Source organism: Chrysemys picta, chromosome 3, assembly GCF_011386835.1.
Source record: "Chrysemys picta bellii isolate R12L10 chromosome 3, ASM1138683v2, whole genome shotgun sequence".
Classification (NCBI taxonomy): domain Eukaryota; kingdom Metazoa; phylum Chordata; order Testudines; family Emydidae; genus Chrysemys; species Chrysemys picta.
This window is the reverse complement of record NC_088793.1, coordinates 83,072,732-83,092,381: the sequence shown is the minus strand read 5'-3', so window position 1 is coordinate 83,092,381 and position 19,650 is coordinate 83,072,732. Positions and strand designations below refer to the sequence as shown.

General features: G+C 42.4%; 1 protein-coding gene across 2 annotated transcripts in view; it reads left to right on the top strand.

Moving 5' to 3' along the window:
• The window catches only part of PDSS2 (decaprenyl diphosphate synthase subunit 2), a 164,143-nt gene that overhangs the window by 111,871 nt on the left and 32,622 nt on the right, over positions 1–19,650 (top strand). The window contains exon 4 of one of the 2 annotated variants that reach the window (XM_005287684.5): positions 15,773–15,847. The exons of the other annotated variant lie outside the window; for it this stretch is intronic. Within the exon in view, the coding sequence (XP_005287741.2) occupies positions 15,773–15,847 (75 nt within the window). The remainder of the gene's footprint in view (positions 1–15,772; positions 15,848–19,650) is intronic. 2 annotated transcript variants of the gene reach the window in all.

Genomic DNA, 19,650 nt, shown 5'->3' with positions numbered 1-19,650 from the left:
TCTGCAAGATGATATTTAAGAGTGATATCTGTACATACAAGAGAAAGGAGGGCTCTTCAGAGGTCACCTATATCAGCATCAGTGAAGAGGAACCAACTTTCATCACACTTTGGGAGTATAGTTAAAAATCATCCAGGACCTGAAGACAGACACATTACCTGGTGAACAGTTGCCTCTGAAGCTGAGATAGCAGTGCCCAACCACCGTACTCTGGACCAGCTGAAGGTGTGGCAGAATTCATGTCGTTTGGTGGTAATGATGTAGTTCTTACTACCCTTTCCACAACATTTCAGTGGCTGAAACAAGAGCGGCTGGACTAATGGTGAAGAGCTACATGCCTCTGAGACAAAGATGTCTCTGGAAGTAGGTTTTACCAGGTGGTAATGCTTGCAGCCTTCTCTGGTAGCCACACAGCCTTCATTGTCAAATATAAATTCAGGTTGTGGAAGAAAGGCCCATACGTTGGGGGGGGGGGGGGGGGGGTTCTCTCCAGAGAGAGAAAAGACTAGTTCAGAAATTTACTTCTGAAGGTCTGAGACATATAAAAGATAGGTGCCCTTGAGATTGATAATAATCTAACAAGAACAGCTTCCTGGGGTGTTGGTCCTTGCCAGAGTATGGATGCTTTCATTAGGCCTTCAAATGGATGTTCAAAAGAAGCTTAAGGATTTGCCTCATGACAAAAGTAACCTCTTTGTAGAAAGCATGGGTTTTTTTTAAGAGGAAAGACATTAGAAGAAAACATTTCCTTAGTGTGGAACTGAAATAGTTTATCTGACATGAGATGAGTATTCAGTGAGACAGGGTTTGATCTCAGCACCTTACTGAAATGTGGCATGGAATCCTGTGCAGCCCTGCCTCATTCGATACCTACATAAAGCAGGTATTGCCACATTGTCTAGCACAGGGGTCGGCAACCTTTTAGAAGTGGTGTGCCGAGTCTTCATTCATTTATTCACTCTAATTTAAGGTTTTGTGTGCCAGTAATACATTTTAACATTTTTAGAAGGTCTCTTTCTATAAGTCTATAATATAACACTCAACTATTGTTGTATGTAAAGTAAATAAGGTTTTTAAAATGTTTTAAGAAGCTTTATTTAAAATTAAATTAAAATGTAGAGCCCCCCCGGACCGGTAGCCAGGACCCGGGCAGTGTGAGTGCCACTGAAAATCAGCTTGCGTGCCGCCTTCGGCACACGTGCCATAGGTTGCCTACCCTGGTCTAGCACACACCAAAATTTCACAATCTGCATGTTCAATACATCCCTTTCTCTTTATAATCATGAGGAATCATTATCAGAACAGTCTTGGAACTACATAACAGCTGCACATGCATGAATTACAATTTTTAAAACATAACCATAGAATCAAAATGTAACTTCACCAAGATAGAATAAATTCAGGGCTGGAAGGGACCTTTAGAGGGTAACCCAGTCCCCATGGTGAGGCAGAACCAAGTACACCCAGACCATTCCTGACAGTTTTTTTGTCTAACATGTTCTTCAAAACCTCCAGTGATGGGGATTCCACAACCTCTTACAAGCCTATTCCAGTGCTTAATTATTCATATAATTAGAAAGAGTTTCCTAATATCCAACCTAAATCTCCCTTTTTGCAGATTAAGCCAATTACTACTTGTCCTCTTTATAAGAACCCTTTAACATATTTGAGACTGTTATTGGGTCACCCCTCGGTCTTCTTTTTCTCAAGACTAAACGGGCCCAGTTTTTTAACCTTTCCTCATAGGTCAGGTTTTCTAAACGGTTTCTAAATTTTGTTGCTCTCCTCTGCACATTCTACAATTTATCCACATCTTTCCTAAAGTATGTTGCCCAGAATTGGATCCAGTGCTCCAGCTGAGGCCTCACCAGGGCTGAGTAGAGCAGAACAATTACCCCCCATCTTACATATGACACTCATGTTACTACATCCCAGAATGATAGATGCCAAAAGGCGATTTGCCTCACTGAGGAATATGTGCATGCCAAATTTCCTCTTTCTACCTTGAACTGCTGAGGAGCTAGACTTGTTTCAAAAAGTCTAGATTTTTAAAAATATAATGGAAAAAATATATGGGCGGGGGTTGAATAAGGGTAGGACTTTTTTTTTTTTTTTTTTTTTTTTTTGCTTGAAGAACAATTTTCCCAAAACAATTTCACTGTCCAAAGTAGTGGAACACCTGGAAAGTTCATCCAGAAAGGTGAAAATTTTAAAAATTTGAGCAACTTTGAAAAAGAATTCTTTAAAAAGGAAAATCCTTAAGCAACCATAGCTATAGAGGGCACAGTGAACCTGCTTTCAGTAGTAAAGAGAACCTGTTCTGTTTTTATTTAAACATTACAGTACAATATTATAATCTCGTGCAATATAGCATTGTGCACGAAAACTAGAATTAGAATTGATCATAAACAACTTAGATCCAAGTTTTTGTGAATGAAATGTAAAAAGTAAACAGCATAAATGGTGAAAAGTTAAATTTTATTTTTGTAATTTAAAATGAATTACAGCATGAATGAATCCCCCTTTTTTTTTTAAGAGAGATTTCTGTCTGGATGGCTTAGCTCCCCGCTTCTCCCCCCGCAAGGACCTGGCTATTCTTATAAGGGAGCAGATTTCCTCCACCCAGTATGTACACGGAAACTAACTTGTCCCTAGAGAGTATTTTACCTTTGCCTACTGCATTGTAGCCCTGCTTTTTTGTATTGCGGAAAAAGACTAATAAATCTGTGTGTGATTAATGCTGTCAGTACTGCAGATCTATGTATGCACAGTCAGCTGTGGTCCTTCTCAAACAGCTGCTAATACTACTAGGAAAGTTTAAAATGTGTGTTCCCCCAAATAGAGTGATAGATTGCATATCCTGTCTTCCTGCGTTGTAGTAAAACTAGTCTTAAAAATAACCTTTGCTGGGTTCAAATTTTTAGGGAAGGGAACTATACATTGGGAATGGCTTCAGATGTAATGATATACTGTGGTGTAGAGAGAAAAAATTACAGTAAATGTTTAGAACAACATAAATGTTTAGTTTTTTTAATAAATAAGATTTGACACATTTGGCATCCACCTGATTTACAAGGAGGCTGGGGCGTTAATGGATTGACTTCAGCTGATACTTAATATTTGTGTTTTGTGATTTATCAGCATTTCATTTTTAGTCAAGGATCTGATCACTGCTACTCGTGGCACATTAGAGTGGGCTGCTGATTTTCTAGTTTAACAAACATCTGCAGCTCTGTTTAGTCGATTCCATCTGTCAGATGCTAAATGACAGTACTCCTGAATCACATTTATTGATACAGGCACAGTCTACACAGAAAAGTTAACACCACTTAGAGATATCATCTGTGTCAACTCAGGGCTGACCAGCTTTGACTGATTTAATCCACAAATCAATTTGTGGACATCATAGCCTAGTTTCATGTCTGCCTGAATGTAAACAGCGGGGTGGTTGGGGGGTATTTTTGTGAGTGTTTCCTCTTCCTTCTCTTGCACTGTTTGAATTTCCTGCAGCTGTGTAGCTTGGGGCCCTGTAATCGTGGAACCTTTTCTATCACCACTTTGTATCTCAGTAAGATGAGCACTGAAATATAGTTATCCCTTCCAAAAGGATCAGGCTGAAGGAGTCATGCAGTACTTCATGATTGCTAACCGTAGTCTCATTCATCATTAGCTGGTTGAGTGGCCCATTGCAAGGGTCTGCTATATGAGATCTGCAGATATGTTAGTACATTAGTTTCCACTGCTTAGGGAGCCCTATGGGGTGTGGGTTGGGGGAGTCTGTAGTCCTGCAGTAAAACAACTAAGGCCTGGCCTACACTACAGTTAGGTTGATGTAAGTTGTGCATGTGTCTACCCTCAAAGTTGTCTCCCGCCAACATAAGTGCCCCGTTATGGAGACTCAGTAACACTGCTTCCCCAAATGATATTGAGCTACACTTGACCTGCCGTGGTCAACGCAGTGCGAAGATAGACACTACATGATCTATGTCAACCCTAATAGTCCTCCAAGAGCTGTCCCCCACAGTGCCTGACACTGATCACTGCATTGACAATTGTGAAAGCCACTACCCGGGGACCAAAGAAACTAGAAGCCACTTATTTTTGAAATCCCTTTTCCTGATTGTCCAGCTTGGGGAGCACACCTATCAGCTTTCCCTTGTTGTGTGCATCTGCCCACCTGACCTTGCCTGCTATGTGCTCCAGATGTGCTCCAGCCTGGAGGTACTGGATCTCTTGGACCTGTGGGGAAAAGAGACTGTGCAGGCACAGCTACAAAGTAGTCATAGAAATGTGGACATGTACAAAGATTGCAATGGGGATGCAGGCAAAGGGATATGATAGGGATCAGCAGCAGTGCTGCAGGGAAGTAGAGCAGGCATACCAGAAGGCCAGGGAGGCCAACAGTTGATCTGGTGCCAAGCTGCAGACCTGCTTTTACAACAAGCTGCATGCCATGCTTGTCAGAGATCTCACCAACCCCACAGAGCACCATGGATACCTCCCAGAGCCTGAAACACAGACATCTGCCATGAACAGCGGGGAGGAGGGAAGACACATAACTGGGAGGGTCCAGCTATGCTGTGAGTCAGGATCTGTTTGAGACTCCTCCACAGTCTGGTCAGTCCTGGCAGCCAAGCAAGGGCAAGCCCAATGCAGGGAAAGGAATCTCAGGTAAGAGTGTGAATGGATTTCCCAATGCAATGTTTAAATGTACAGCTGGCACCCAACCCCAATGTAACAGGACCCAGATATCGACTTTTCATTAATTCCCTTGTACTAATAGAAGTAGTGGTACAACAAACAGAGGTAGAGTTGTCATCTGCTTTTCATTCACTTGTAGAGTTAGCCAGGGTGGCCATCCAGAGCAGTGTATGTACATAGGGATGTCCCCTGAATCTTCCTGAGAGATCTTGATGAAATTTTCATGGAGGTGCTCTGCAATACCTTACTGAACGGGGGAAGCAACCTAGTGACAAATGATGTGGAAAAAGTCGAAGTACTCAGTGGTTTGTTTTTTTTTGCCTCGGTCTTCACAGACGAGGTCAGCTTCCAGACTGCTGCACTAGGCAGCAGAGTATGGGGAGGAGGTGAGCAGCCCTCTGTGGTTAAAGAACAGGTTAAGGACTATTTAGAAAAGCTGGACATGTACAAGTCATAGGATCATAGAATATCAGGGTTGGAAGGGACCTCAGGAGGTCATCTAGTCCAACCCTCTGCTCAAAGCAGGACCAATTCCCAACTGTGAGTCCATGCAGCCGGATCTAATGCATCCAAGGGTTCTGAGAGAGTTGGCTGATGTGATTGCAGAGCCACTGGCCATTATCTTTGAAAACTCGTGGCAATCGGGGGAGGTCCTGGATGATTGGAGAAAGGCAAATATAGTGCCCATCTTTTAAAAAGTGAAGAAGGAGAATCTGAGGAACTACAGACTGGTCAGCCTCACCTCGATCCCTGGAAAAATCATGGAGCAGGTCCTCAAGGAATCCATTTTGAAGCACTTGGAGGAGAGAAAGGTGATCAGGAACGTCAACATGGATTCACCAAAGGCAAGTCATGCCTGACCAACCTGATTGCCTTCTATGATGAGATAACTGGCTCTGTGGATATGGGGAAAGCGGTGGACTTGATATACCTTGACTTTAGCAAAGCTTTTGATACAGTCTTCCACCGTATTCTTGCCAGCAAGTTAAAAAAGTATGGATTGGATGAATGGACTACAAGGTGGATAGAAAGCTGGCTAGATCGTTGAGCTCAACGGGTAGTGATCAACGGCTTGGTGTCTAGTTGGCAGCCGGTATCAAGTGGAGTGCCCCTGGGGCCAGTTTTGTTCAACGTCTTCATTAATGATTTGGATGATGGGATGGATTGCACCCTCAGCAAGTTCGCGAATGACACTAAGCTGGGGGGAGAGGTACATACACTGTAGGGTAGGGATAGGGTCCAGAATAACCTAGACAAATTGCAGGACTGGGCCAAAAGAAATCTGGTGAGGTTGAACAAGGACAAGTGCAAAGTCCTGCACTTAGGATGGAAGAATCCCATGCACTGCTACAGGTTGGGAACCAACTGGCTAAGCGGCAGTTCTGCAGAAAAGGATCTGGGATTACAGTGGATGAGAAGCTGGATATGAGTCAACAGTGCGCCCTTGTTGCCAAGAAGGCTAAAGGCATATTGGGCTGCATTAGTAGGAGCATTGCCAGCAGATCAAGGGAAGTGATTATTCCCCTCTATTCGGCACAGAAGCTGGTCCAATAAAAGGTCTTACCACACCCAACTTGTATCTCTAATATCCTGGGACTAACACAGCTACAACACCATTGCATATAATATGGAACACAGATATTACAAGATTAATGCATGCAGCAATTCACAAGCATTCAATATGGTCTAAATGCTTTCTTATAATTCTAATACTTATTTTTATCAATCTTAACTCTCAAATGAGCCAGACAGATTCGAGCTATGCATCTGTCAGTGTTCAATTGAGACATGGGGACCTTGGCAGGAGCTGACACCTGGTCTGCCAGCATCACAGTGGTCTTGAGAGCTCCCCCTTCAACACCAATGGAATGCCAGACCATGATAAGGAGGAGAAAGAAGAGGACACAGCTGGATATGTTCAGAGAGATCCTGCAAGCCAGTGCTGCATTGGACCGTGAACAGAGGACCCAGAGGGTGAATATTGCAGACATTATGGATAGGAAAAGAGCAGACAGGAGAAAGGCCCAGGAGTCAGAGGGGAAGATGTATCAGGTCATAATAGGGCATCTCTAGCAGCAAATACAAATTCTATGAACTCTTGTTGACCTACAGGTTCAATAATCATGGGCTTGGCATTCTTTGCAGTCAATGGAGAACTCCATTTTAGTACCTCCTTACACCCTTCAGCATTCCACATGGCATCGTGGCCACATCCCTCGCCCTACCATTCCACGCTGGGAGACAATAAAGAGAACCAGTTTTGCATACACTGACCTGTGAGAGCCACAGCTGCTGTATGTTTAGCCAAAATGAACTGAAATGGAGATGAAATTGGAGGACTGGGCCAAAAGAAATATGATTATGTTCTTTCCCCTTGTTCAATTCTGTTCTGTTAATTTATTTCAGAAGTTTTTGTTGTATGTAATTGCACATTTTTGCACTGGTTTTGGTAGGCAATAAAAATCTATTTTTGGTAAATAATTCATCTTTATTATTACAACATATGCAGCAGAATGTGTAGCACTCCTGAAGCACCCACTACTTGTTTTACAGGGCAACAGAACTCAGGATTAGTGACAAACACATGTAATAATAAGTATACAGCAAGTACCACACAGTTCCTAACAGCCCCAAAATTTAGGACCAAATAGAGCACAGTCCACCCCTCCACATTACTGTACCTAACTGTTCTAAGTGCTCTTTCAAGGCCTCCCCCAGTTGCATAGCTCCATGTTGAGCTCTTCTAATAGCCTTTGTGTCTGGCTGTTTGAACTCAGCAGACAGACACTCCATCTCTGCCCTCCACCGTGGTGGCAGCTTTTCCTCCTTTGCCTCACAGATATTATGCAGGACACAATCGGAAGCTGTAGCCATTTGGGATATTTTTCTCACTGAGATCTGGTCTTGTGATTAAACAACACCAAGGTCTCTTCACTCTACCAAAAGCACATTCAACTGTCATTCTTCACCTGCTGAGCTGGTAGTTGAATCTTTTCTTGGTGCTGTCAAGGTGGCTGGTATACAGCTTCATTAGCCAGGGGAGTAAGGGGTAGGTCGGGTCCCCCAGAATCACTACTGGCATTTCAACATCACCAGTAGTAATCTAGGGTTACCATACATCCGGGTTTCCCCGGACATGTCTGGCTTTTGGGTCTTTAAAAGGGACGGAGCAGGGGGGTTGGATGGGGCAGGGGTTCTGGAGGGGCCTGTCAGGGGGCAGGGGTGTGGAGAGGGGTTGGAGCAGTCAAGGAACAGGGAGCAGGGGGAGGGTTGGATGGGTTGGGGGTTCTGGGAGGGGGGCCTGTCAGGGGGTGGGGGTATGGAGCGGGATCGGGGCAGTCAGGGGACAGGGAGGGTTAGATGGGTGGGGGTTCGGGGGGGGCAGTCAGGGAACAGGCAGCGGTTGGATAGGCGTGGGAGTCCCGGGGATCTGGCAGGTGTGGATAAGAGTCAGAACAGTCAGGGGACAGGTAGGGAGTGGGGTCCTAGGGGGGCAGTTAGGGTGGGGGGGTCTCAGGAGGGGGCAGTCGGGGGACAAGGATAAGGGAGGCTTAGATAGGGGGTGGGGTCCCGGGGGGGTGGTTAGGGGCAGGGGTCCTGGGAGGGGGCGATCAGGGGACAAGGAGCAGGGGGGTGGATGGGTTGGGGGTTCTGTGGGGGGCAGTCAGGGGGCGGGAAGTGGGAGGGAGTGGCTAGGGGGCGGGGCTACCCCCCCCTGGAGTGTCCTCTTTTTTGAAAGTTCAAATATGGTAACCCTAAGTAATCCAGCAGTTGGGAAAGAATGGCCTGCTTGCAGCTTTCTGAACAGTTCCATGTTCTTAAAGATGCGAGTGTCATGTACCTTCCCGGACCAGCCAACATTGATGTCGGTGAAGCGTCTCTGGTGATCCACTAGTGCTTGTGTAGTCATAGAAAAGTAGCTCTTTCTTTTGATGTACTATGTGGCCAGGTGGGCTAGTGCCAAAATAGGGATGTGCATGCCATCTATTGCCCCACTGCAGTTTGGAACCCATTGCTGCAAATCCATCCACTATGTCCTGCACATTGCCGAGACATTCAGTCCTGCTTAACAGGAGACGATTAATGGTCCTGCACACTTGCATGACAGCAGCCCCCGCCATGGATTTTCCTACTCCAAAATGATTTCCCACTGACTGGTAGCAATCCGGCACTGCAAGTTTTCACAGTGCTATTGCCACTTGCTTCTCCACTGTCAGTGCAACTCTCATTCTGGTGTCCCTGTGCTGGAGGGCTGGAGCAGGCTTGGCACAGAGATCCAGGAAAGTGACCTTTTGCATCAAAAAGTTCTGCAGCCATTGCTTATTGTTCCCGATCTGCATCACGATGTCATCCCACCAGTCCGTGCTCATTTCTTGGGCACAGAAGAGGCACTCCACTGTGTGCAGCTGCTCCAGGAACACCAACAACAACCTTGAATTGGTTTTTGCTGTGTCCCACAGCAATTTCTCCTCCACGAAATTGTCCTGTCCCCCATTGCTGCTGTTTTTTCCTGTTATTCTGCAAATACTGGAGGATTGTTTGTCCTGCCTTTGCAGTGTTCATGACAGAAGTGCATAGCTGTGTGGTATCCATGCTTCTGTCTGAGATAGCGGACAGCAAGAAGTGCTTGTGGTTTTGTGGGATTTGATGAGAACTTGAACCCTTGCTCCCAGTGACTCCTTCATGATTTGTTTCTCCCCCATAATGCATTGCCAAAATTTCCCAAAAGACAGTGCGCTGGACTATGATGAGTTCCATACTGGCAAACCTACCCATTATGTATAGCACTGTGCATTGACGCAAGCATTCCTGGTGACCATTCACATTGCCGATGCAAGGAGTCACGTATACACATGCATGAGCAATATACCAATTGCAGCAGTTTTATGGGGGGCGTAACTTGTGTGGACCAAAGTTTCTAATGTAGGTGTGGCCTAAGAACCTGTCTACATTAGGGATTTTTGCACCAGTGTAGCTATGCTGGTGCAAACCCTTAGCATAGGTGCACTGTAGCAGTGTAAAGTGGGGCTTTCACAGGTGTGACTTATCCCGTGTTGCAAAAATCCCTAATATAGGTAGGCCCTAAAATATTTGAAAATACTAAAGAAACATGATAGAATTAAATGCTGTAGCTTATTTTTGTATATTTAGGTAGCTAAATAGAGCTTCTCTTGCAACCCAGAGGAATATCTATCAGTGACATGTTTACATTGCACCTTGTACATTACTGCAGTAATGTTCCATTATTAATATTCTGAGGATACATGTCAAGCTGTTGATATCCAAGAAGGATTAATTACTATTGTCAGAAAGATGATCACTGTGAGGAGTATGCTTTTTTCATAGTGTAGTTGGACTGAAAGTGAGGGACAGCTTTTAAAAAGGGCATTGGGGGAGTAAGTAAAATGATGAATCTGGGAAGCAGTTAACTTCAAAACAGTGTGTTATAGCCAAACACATTTCTTTTCCTGTGTGACTAACCACACTTCAGATAATTAAAAGGGAAAGGATTTTAAAATCCAGCTACTTAGCACGTGAGGCTATTCGTTTATTTTTTGCATTTGTTTTTGAACTGTTGTCAAAATCAGTTAATCCAATTTCACTTCCAGTTTTTTAATGTTGCAGTGTTCATGTTTCAAACACTGCAGAGCAATATTTGTTTAAAAGTTGTTTTCATTGGCATTTTAAGTGTGAAAATGTTTCTAAATATAAAAGTGTTTTGAAAAGTTTAAATTTTGAATCAAATATTAGTTGAAGTCTCTCTCTAATTTTGGCCATTTAAAGGTTCCTAACGATCTTAAGTGATAGTGTAGACATAGCCTATGTCAGTATAACTTATGTCACTTAGGGATGTGAATAAGCCACCCCTGAGCGACATAAATTACACCAGCCTAAGCGACAGTGTCAGTGTGGACAGCGCTATGTCAGTGGGAAGCTCTCCCGCTGACATAGCTATTCCTGCTGCTCGCTGGGGGTGGATTAATTAAGTCAACAGAAGAGCTCTCTCCCATCCACTTAGAGTGGCTACACTATAGAGCAGGGGTAGGCAACCCATGGCACGCGAGCTGATTTTCAGTGGCACTCACACTGCCTGGGTCCTGGACACTGGTCCTGCGGGCTCTGCATTTTAATTTAATTTTAAATAAAGCCTCTTAAACATTTTAAAAACCTTATTTACTTTACATACAACAATAGTTTAGATATATATTAAAGACTTATAGAAAGAAGCCTTCCAAAAATGTTAAAATGTATTACTGGCACGTGAAACCTTAAATCAGAGTGAATAAACTTTTAAACTTGGCACACCACTTCTGAAAGGTTGCCAACCCCTGCTATAGGAACAGACACCACAGTACAAATAAGCGATGGCCACGTTAACACCACCCTATACCGAAAACCCACCGACCGCTATGCCTACCTTCATGCCTCCAGCTTCCACCCCGAACACACCACACGATCCACCGTCTACAGCCAAGCGCTGAGGTACAACTGCATCTGCTCCAACCCCTCAGACAGAGACCAACACCTACAAGATCTTCACCAAGCATTCTCAAAACTACGATACCCACACAAGGAAATAAAGATACAAATCAACAGAGCCAGACGTGTACCCAGAAGCCTTCTGCTACAAGACAGGCCCAAAAAGAAACCAACAGAACTCCACTGGTCATCACCTACAGTCCTCAGCTTAAACCTCTCCAACGCATCGTCCGTGATCTACAACCCATCCTGGACAATGATCCCTCACTTTCACAGACCTTGGGAGGCAGGCCAGTCCTTGCCCACAGACAACCTGCCAACCTTAAGCATATTCTCACCAGCAACCACACACCGCACCATAACAACTCTAACTCAGGAACCAACCCATGCAACAAACCTCGATGCCAACTCTGCCCACATATCTACACCAGCAACACCATGACAGGACCTAACCAGATCAGCTACAACATCACCGACTCATTCACCTGCACGTCCACCAATGTTATATATGCCATCATGTGCCAGCAATGCCCCTCTGCTATGTACATTGGCCAAACTGGACAGTCACTACGCAAGAGGATAAATGGACACAAGTCAGATATCAGGAATGGCAATATACAAAAACCTGTAGGAGAACACTTCAATCTCCCTGGCCACACACTAGCAGATGTAAAGGTAGCCATCTTACAGCAAAAAAAACTTCAGGACCAGACTCCAAAGAGAAACTGCTGAGCTCCAGTTCATTTGCAAATTTGACACCATCAGATCAGGATTAAACAAAGACTGTGAATGGCTATCCAACTACAGAAGCAGTTTCTCCTCCCTTGGTGTTCACACCTCAACTGCTAGCAGAGCACCTCACCCTCCCTGATTGAACTAACCTCGTTATCTCCATACTGATTTATACCTGCCTCTGGAAATTTCCATTACTTGCGTCTGATGAAGTGGGCATTCACCCACGAAAGCTTATGCTCCAATACTTCTGTTAGTCTTAAAGGTGCCACAGGACCCTCTGTTGCTTTTTACTTAATTCTAAAACACACAGTTCTAAAACATCCAAAGCTGGGTGAGGGAGGGGCACTAGAAGAAGCTGGCAACACTGTAGGAAGAAGTTGGGAAAACACCCTTCAGTAAAAAGATGGCACAGATATCTGGAAATAGGGAGGAGAAGGGTGTGGGGGAGCTTAACAAGCTAGTTATAATGAAATGGGCACCGAGTACTAAGCTGTTGCCCGACTGGCCCATTGTTCTCCCTCCTAGCAGCCCTTTGATCTTGCAGGGATGAGAGAGGAGATGAGGACTCATGCTTTCACCCACCAGGACATTTGCAGAGAAAAGGCTTGATGAACACACAAGCACGTTCTTGTTTCCCTCTATTTTCTGGAGGCAGATCACAGGGCTGCTAGGAGAGTTCACATAGCTTGGTGGGGCTCTCAGGAAAGAATTCAGGACCAATTTAATTATGAACAGATTACAAATCTTCCTGGTCAGTGATTCCCACCCTGCAGATGTCACTGCCATATTTGGGATAGGAGTTTTTCATCATCATTTTAAGCTGCTACTCTAGGTTTCTCCAGTGGGGGATTCACACATGCTTCTTTTCTTCCTCCCTCTCCCCAGCTATGACTGTTAGAACTGGGGAGAGTTTTCCTCAACCTCCATCAGATTTATTAGGTTAAGGGAGGAGTTAAAGGTGCTGTTTCCCCACCCCACCACACTGCCAGTTGAAGTGGGAGGGAGAGCTTTCCATAGCCCCTGTGCTCCTCAAGCTTCTCAGATTAATTGAGGGGCACAAGCATGAACAGCTGCTTCTCCTTTCCATTCTGCCTTTGGTCTCTGTGGGCTGCTGCTCTTTGAAGCAGGAGCAACCTATTCAGATAGCTAGTACAGCTGGCCCCATGCCCTGCTCATGGTGGAACCTGCCTAAGAGGGAGCTAAAACATATCAAAGTGAAGACAAATGAGAGGGTCAGGTGTGGACCCCTAAATAGTCAAAGTTAACATACAACTTTCTTCTATCAAAAAAGATGTCAGTGTATGGAACTAGGCAGTGTGGGCTAGTGGATAGATCACTGGACTGGGACTCAGGAGACCTGTCTTCTAGTCCTGGCTCTGCCAATGCCCTGCGGAGTGACATTGGGCAAGTCACTTCACCTCTTTGTGCCTCAATTTCCCCATCATTAAAATAGGAATACTGTTACTTGCCTCCTTTGTAAAACATTATATAAGAGCTTGATATTGTTATTTATTTGACTGTTTAAATGCTGTTGACCCTAACTTGTGTTTTCTTTAAAACCATTTGGGACACACTTAGAAGCATAACTGGTCTTGTTTTCCATGGCTTTCCCTGCAGCCCAAAGATCCAGCCCACTGATGTTGCACAGCAGATACTTTTTCAGAGCGCAGATTAAGATCTGATGAAGTGACAGTCTTTTAAAGACAAGTGTCCCATCCTGGTCTTGAAAATAAGTTGTCATCCCTGCCAAGGGTCTGTGTGATCTTGCAGGGTTTTTTTTAAAATGTATGGAAACTGAGTGCTTTCAGGGTGGGGATGAAAGGAGGCAGCGTTTGCGATATTACTAGCATTTAATATCTTTCACCTAATATATAGTAGTGGTTTAAACTGTATTTTATGTATATAGTCACCTAGAATTCTATCAATAAAAAAAATACATAATATAAATGGCAAGAAAATTAGGCACGAGTTTTGATAAACATTTTCATGGAGATCATTTTAGTCACTTAAGTCAGCAAAATTGTCATTTGCTAATGGAATTGTTTTTTGTGGGCGGGTGGAGAGAGAAACCCCAAAACAGAATGTTTCATTTGGTCCTGCTCAGTTTAAAGTTTCAGAGGAGCGAGGAAAAGGTCTGGTTATCCACAGCCAGATGCATTGTTAAAAGTTCATACTATCACTTTGACATTTAGAGTAGGACTCAATGTCTTTGTAAATTCTTCTTCGTATTACCAGTATAGGTCTATGAGCTCAGACTGTTTCACAAACCATAACATTTTTTAGTGAGTGATTGATCTGTATTATGTGTCTCAGCCATCAGAAGAATCTTGGGATGTTGCTTGTATAAACTGTAATACAATCTGATGCTGGGCATTTGGTTACAGACTTTCATAGACCTATTGGCGATACTCAATCCTTCTGGATTTGGGAATAGGGCTTATCTGATACCTTCAAAAAAAGCCCCTCATTTTCTCTGTTCCCCACTTAAATAACTCAACACATCTGGTAACACTGTAGGATCATTGTCCTTTCAGTTCCTCTGCAGCTCATATTGCTACAATATTTCTTAAGTATCTGGTTACCTAAATGGCAACATGATTTTTTTTTAAGAGACTGTTTTTATAGGTCTTACAAATTAACCCATATGCATCACAAGGAGAGAAAAAAGAGCTGCTAATGAGCACCATTTCTAAAGTTCTCTCTCTCTCTCTCTCTGTAGGCATATGTATCAGAATTAGTGTTTAAAAAAGCTTTGTTGCAAATACTTAAAGCTAGCATCAGAATGTGTTTTTATTAGCAAATAAAGCAAGCCTCAACATTGAAATTTCTGTTTGGGGCTTTATCATTTAGCTTAATGTCTTCAATTACAAGAATGATACAAGCTGAAACAAAATCCTTTAATTCAATAAGAACTAGACTGAATTTTAGGAAGCAAAGAGGGGAATCAGATATAGAATCATACACATAGGAAATTAAACATTCAAGAAATTAAAACTTTGTGAGCACAACTAAAGGGATAGCCTTAAGGTGTGCTCATTTGAAATGGCTGCATTTAATTTTACAGTAAATCCCAGTATTTTGTTCCAATTAAGACCGTTCATGCACACAGTTCTAAATTGTACAGTAGTTCCAGTGAGACTATGGACTGCTTGTTTTACATTCTGGATCAAGTTCAGATTTTTAGGCTTCGCTTGAATGAAATAAAAAGTCTGAAGCCTGAAGATAATACAGATTGATAAATCTGATTTAAACATTCCTGTGTTGCAGACTGTTTCACTCTGAGTACAGCTGACCCTTAGGCCATGCACTAAATACATCCACAGAGCATTCCCAGTACACTCAAATACCAAATGACCATATTTGAAAGGTTAGCTTTTGATGGATTCTGACTTTTTCTGTATTATCAGTGAAGATTGGAATTTTAGCAGTTCCCAGTGAGGTATATAGTGAAATATCTACTTGGCAGCAAAAAAGCCCAACAAACCCAGATGGGATTATTGTCTCATATTCATGAACTGGGATTTAGGAGTACTGTGTATATCCTTGTGAGGATATACTTTATAGTTCACACTCTTAGGAAAATAAATATTACTTGGTTCTCATTTGTATTAACTTAAAGCTTTGATATAAAGAGAAAGGACTTTGCTCGAGGTTCCAGTATGGAGATTTGGATCTGGTTTCTTCCTCATTAGGTGGCAAAAAATAATCTTGCCAGAATCTCTTCTGGTAGTCCATGCAGTCTTTCGAAGCCATGATCCTGCAAGGAATGTTAGTGAGGCTTCTAGGCACTCTGTTGACAATCAGGTAATTGATCATATTTAAAAAATAATGGGGTATTTTTTGTTTTGTTTTCCAGGTTGTGGAGCTCATATCAAGTGCAATTGGTGACTTAGTGCAAGGAATATACTATGACAATTCTAACTTATCAGCGGTAAGACTTTTAAGTCCTTGCACTTTACTCAAGTGGTTTGTTTTAAATAAATGTGTGACAATAGTAAATAGCATGATGACTTTTTTGTTTGTTTAAAGGGAAGGGGGGGAAAGGACTAATTACAGTCCCAGCAAGCTTCAGAAATACTTTTAGTATAGCACCTCAATTCTCTCATAATGGGTGATGGGCACCACTAGAAATGCTTAGAGAGATTCTGTAATTTTTAATTAGTAAACAAACAAAATTGCAGTTACCATGGACACTAAGCATACCTCAGTCAGTAATGCCGCTAGTAAGGGTTCTGTTAAAACAATCACATAGGAATACCTGAAAATAGTGGACTGGAAACATATATTCATTAATATTAAAAGGTTTAAAAAATGGGGACCAACATGTCCGTGAACTGGTGGACAAATACATTGTATATGTAGATTTTGCTAGGTCACGTAATTTTTCATATCCTGGCTGCTTCGGTGTATGCAATTCGCAGCCACTGAAGCCAAAATTTAAACCAGGACTTTTCTACTTCTAAATATAGCAGCTTTATTAGGTGAGCTAAATGGAAGTCTCATGCTGAGGCACAAGGAGCTGTGCTATGCTCCTCTTTAAAAAAGTCATTCTTGCATGTATCACAGACAGTAATTGACCTGGTCAAAGAAAATGGTTCAAACATTTACATGACTCTGAAGTGCAAAGTTTATTTCAAAGACAAATACAAATATGCCACACAGTTACTTTGCTGCATGGCAGGAACTCTGATGAACTGCTTTGATTCTTGTGATGAAACTGGAATTAAGATTTTTGATTCATTTAACAGAACTTTCAAAGAAGTGCTTGGCTATACTTATTAAAACAATTTCATTTTGGCAGAATGGTAAATTAAGAAATCTTGTTTCATTTACCATGATTATCTCTTAACACTGTGTGTATTGGGAAGTTCATATTTTAGATTCCTCATTATTATTACCTCTTCATTTCACCTAATAGCATGTTTTTACTCTATCAAAGCGCATGGATTTACACTATTGAGATGATCACAAGTGTGTGCATATGCACATTGTAAGCTATGATATTTTTTAAGTGGAGCATATTAATAGAAACAAACCAATCTCAGATGGGCAAACCATTTCAGAAATATTAATCTTAAAGGAATAACATTGGGAGGCAAGATGGCTTGGGGGATAAGTCATGGCATATGGAGCCTCTCACTTGTAAGTCTTCAGTTTAAAATAGAGCTCAGGTTAATCACTGCTGTTTTGTTGTTCAGAGCAAGTGAAATGAGTTATCTCAGTTTAGTTCCAAGTGGATATAAGTCTAGATCATATAAATTACCATCACACTTGGCATCCACGTTAATGGTAGTCCTACATCAGCCAAAGGTTAAAAGGGCATGGAGGATGTCTTATTCTCTCACTCCTAGAAGTTATCCCTCTAGGTTAGGGTTGAGGCACATGAACAAAACTATGTGGGAAGTTTGAACTACTTCTGCACCTGCTATACCTAATCCAGGGGTGGCCAACCTGTTGCTTCGGACCCACATGCAACTCTTCAGAAGTTAATATGCGGCTCTTTGTATAGGCACCAACGCCGGGGCTGGAGCTACAAGCGCCAACTTTCCAATGTGCCGGGGGGTGCTCACTGCTCAACCCCTGGCTCTGCCACAGGCCCTGTCCCAACTCCACCCCTTCCCGCCCCCTCCCCTGAGCCTGCCATGCCCTCATCTCTCCCCCCCCCCCCCAGCTTCCTGCATGCCACGGAACAGCTGATTGAGAAGTGTAGGGAGGGAGATGGAGGCGCTGATCATCGGGGCTGCTGGTGGGCAGGAGGCACTGGGAGAGGGGGCAGGGGAGCTGATGGGGGGCTGCTGACGTATTACTGTGGCTCTTTGGCAATGTACATTGATAAATTCTGGCTCCTTCTCAGGCTCAGGTTTGCCACCCCTGACCTAATCTGTAGACAAACAGATGACTTCAGTCTTCCAGTTTGCCAATTAAGCTACCTCTCTCAAGCTCTATATGCAAGGTTATATTTTAAAAGGAAAATCATATTTTTATTAATACAAATATGTTAAAAGAACTTTTAAAATTGTATTTTATATAAGCCAGGCAGGTTTTTCTAAATACAGCCAAACTTCAGCTATGTTTTACTTAAAATAGCTTTTTTTAAGGGTAAAGTTCCCATAGTTAACTTTAGCAATGGGGCTGCTTCACTGTGATTTCATTTGCACATTTTAGATTAACCACATCCTCTGTATTACTAGAAATGTTCTCAACTTTTTTGGGTGTCTGCCATTGCAGCAGGTCCTAGTCCTATTTCTCTTTACTTGGAAGCATGTTGGTCTGAGGGCTGTGTCAGGAGACAATCATACTACCTCAGAAGAGCTTGAAAAATGGAATGTTCTACCATACTTATAAAGCACTCAACAAGCATAGGTTATGGGGAAAGTGTAAGATGCACTGAGCCCAGCTGCACAATGTCAAGTTAAACATACCAAAAGAATGGGTTTTTTTATAGTAAGCAATGAACTATTCTGTCTGGCAAGAGTTGGGAGTACTAAAAGAAACCAGATTAATTTAAACGTAACATTGTACATTGTAATAATATAAATTAACACATAGTATAGTATCTAAAGATTAGACTTTTAGTTGGTCAGATATGGCCACCAGTCAAGCCCATATCAAACACAAGTGTGATATCTACCTGTACTTTACTTCCTTTATGGTCTATTCAACCAATTGGAGAACACTGAGGCTTGTTTCATAATTACACATATTATCTTTGCTAGCTTCCCCACATTACTCTGCCAGTACAGCACCCCTTTCTGCCTGCATCCATGTCCTGGACATGTCTTGAGCAAACATTGCCACATGTGCTACGTTATTTGGTGGTCCCATCTTAGTTGCAACAAAAAAATCACAATATGTGACCAAATCTACAATCTGAACTGAAGTTACCAGATGTAAAAGAGTAATGTAATAATTTACCATGTCACTGTAATCTCCAGTGCCAGATAACTTCTGTTTCTCTTATAGAGATGTTAGTAGATAACATTCTTCATAACAGAGTCTCTTCTGTTATGAATTTGGAAAAACAGAATATTTTTAAAGTCTGAGGCAGAAAAATTGAGTTTCAAGTGAGAAGTATGACCATAAAATGGTGCTTACAACCATCTTGTGCTATACAACATTTTGTTCAACACCTTTTGTTCAACACCTTTTGTTCAAAAGTCTGTGAGCTGCGCTAGATGTCCACTTTAATTGTTAGATTTAAGCTATCTTTTACAGTGAACTACATAATTTGCCATAATTCACTCTTCTCTGATACATTAGGCCTATGGTCCCTTGGAATGTTTTTGTTATACCATCTTTGGATGACCCTTTATAAAGATTAAATGTATTTTTGCCCTAAGCAGATTGGCCTTTATAGATTCCTTGAAGACATTTATTGGATGCAATTATATGACAGCTCTGACCATCATTTTTCCTTTGCAAAGCCATACATAATCCTGTGACCAGCCCATTTTACCACTTTTTAGTTGACCATTCTTCATCATCATCTTATTTGTATAGTGAGTAAAACCATTATGTAACTGAAATGGGCAAATAAAAATAGTTTCCTCCCTTTCTCTGTTATTTTGAGCGATACTTTAAACCAAAAGCTATAGGTTTTAGTTGCAAAGGCAGCCTAAAGTTTAGTTTTATGAGTGTGAGTGGAAGAGATTCTCCCAATCGTCTTCCATTTTCTCAAACCTACATCTAGTTGAAATTAAAAGTTCAAACCAACCAAGGTGCCTCATACACACT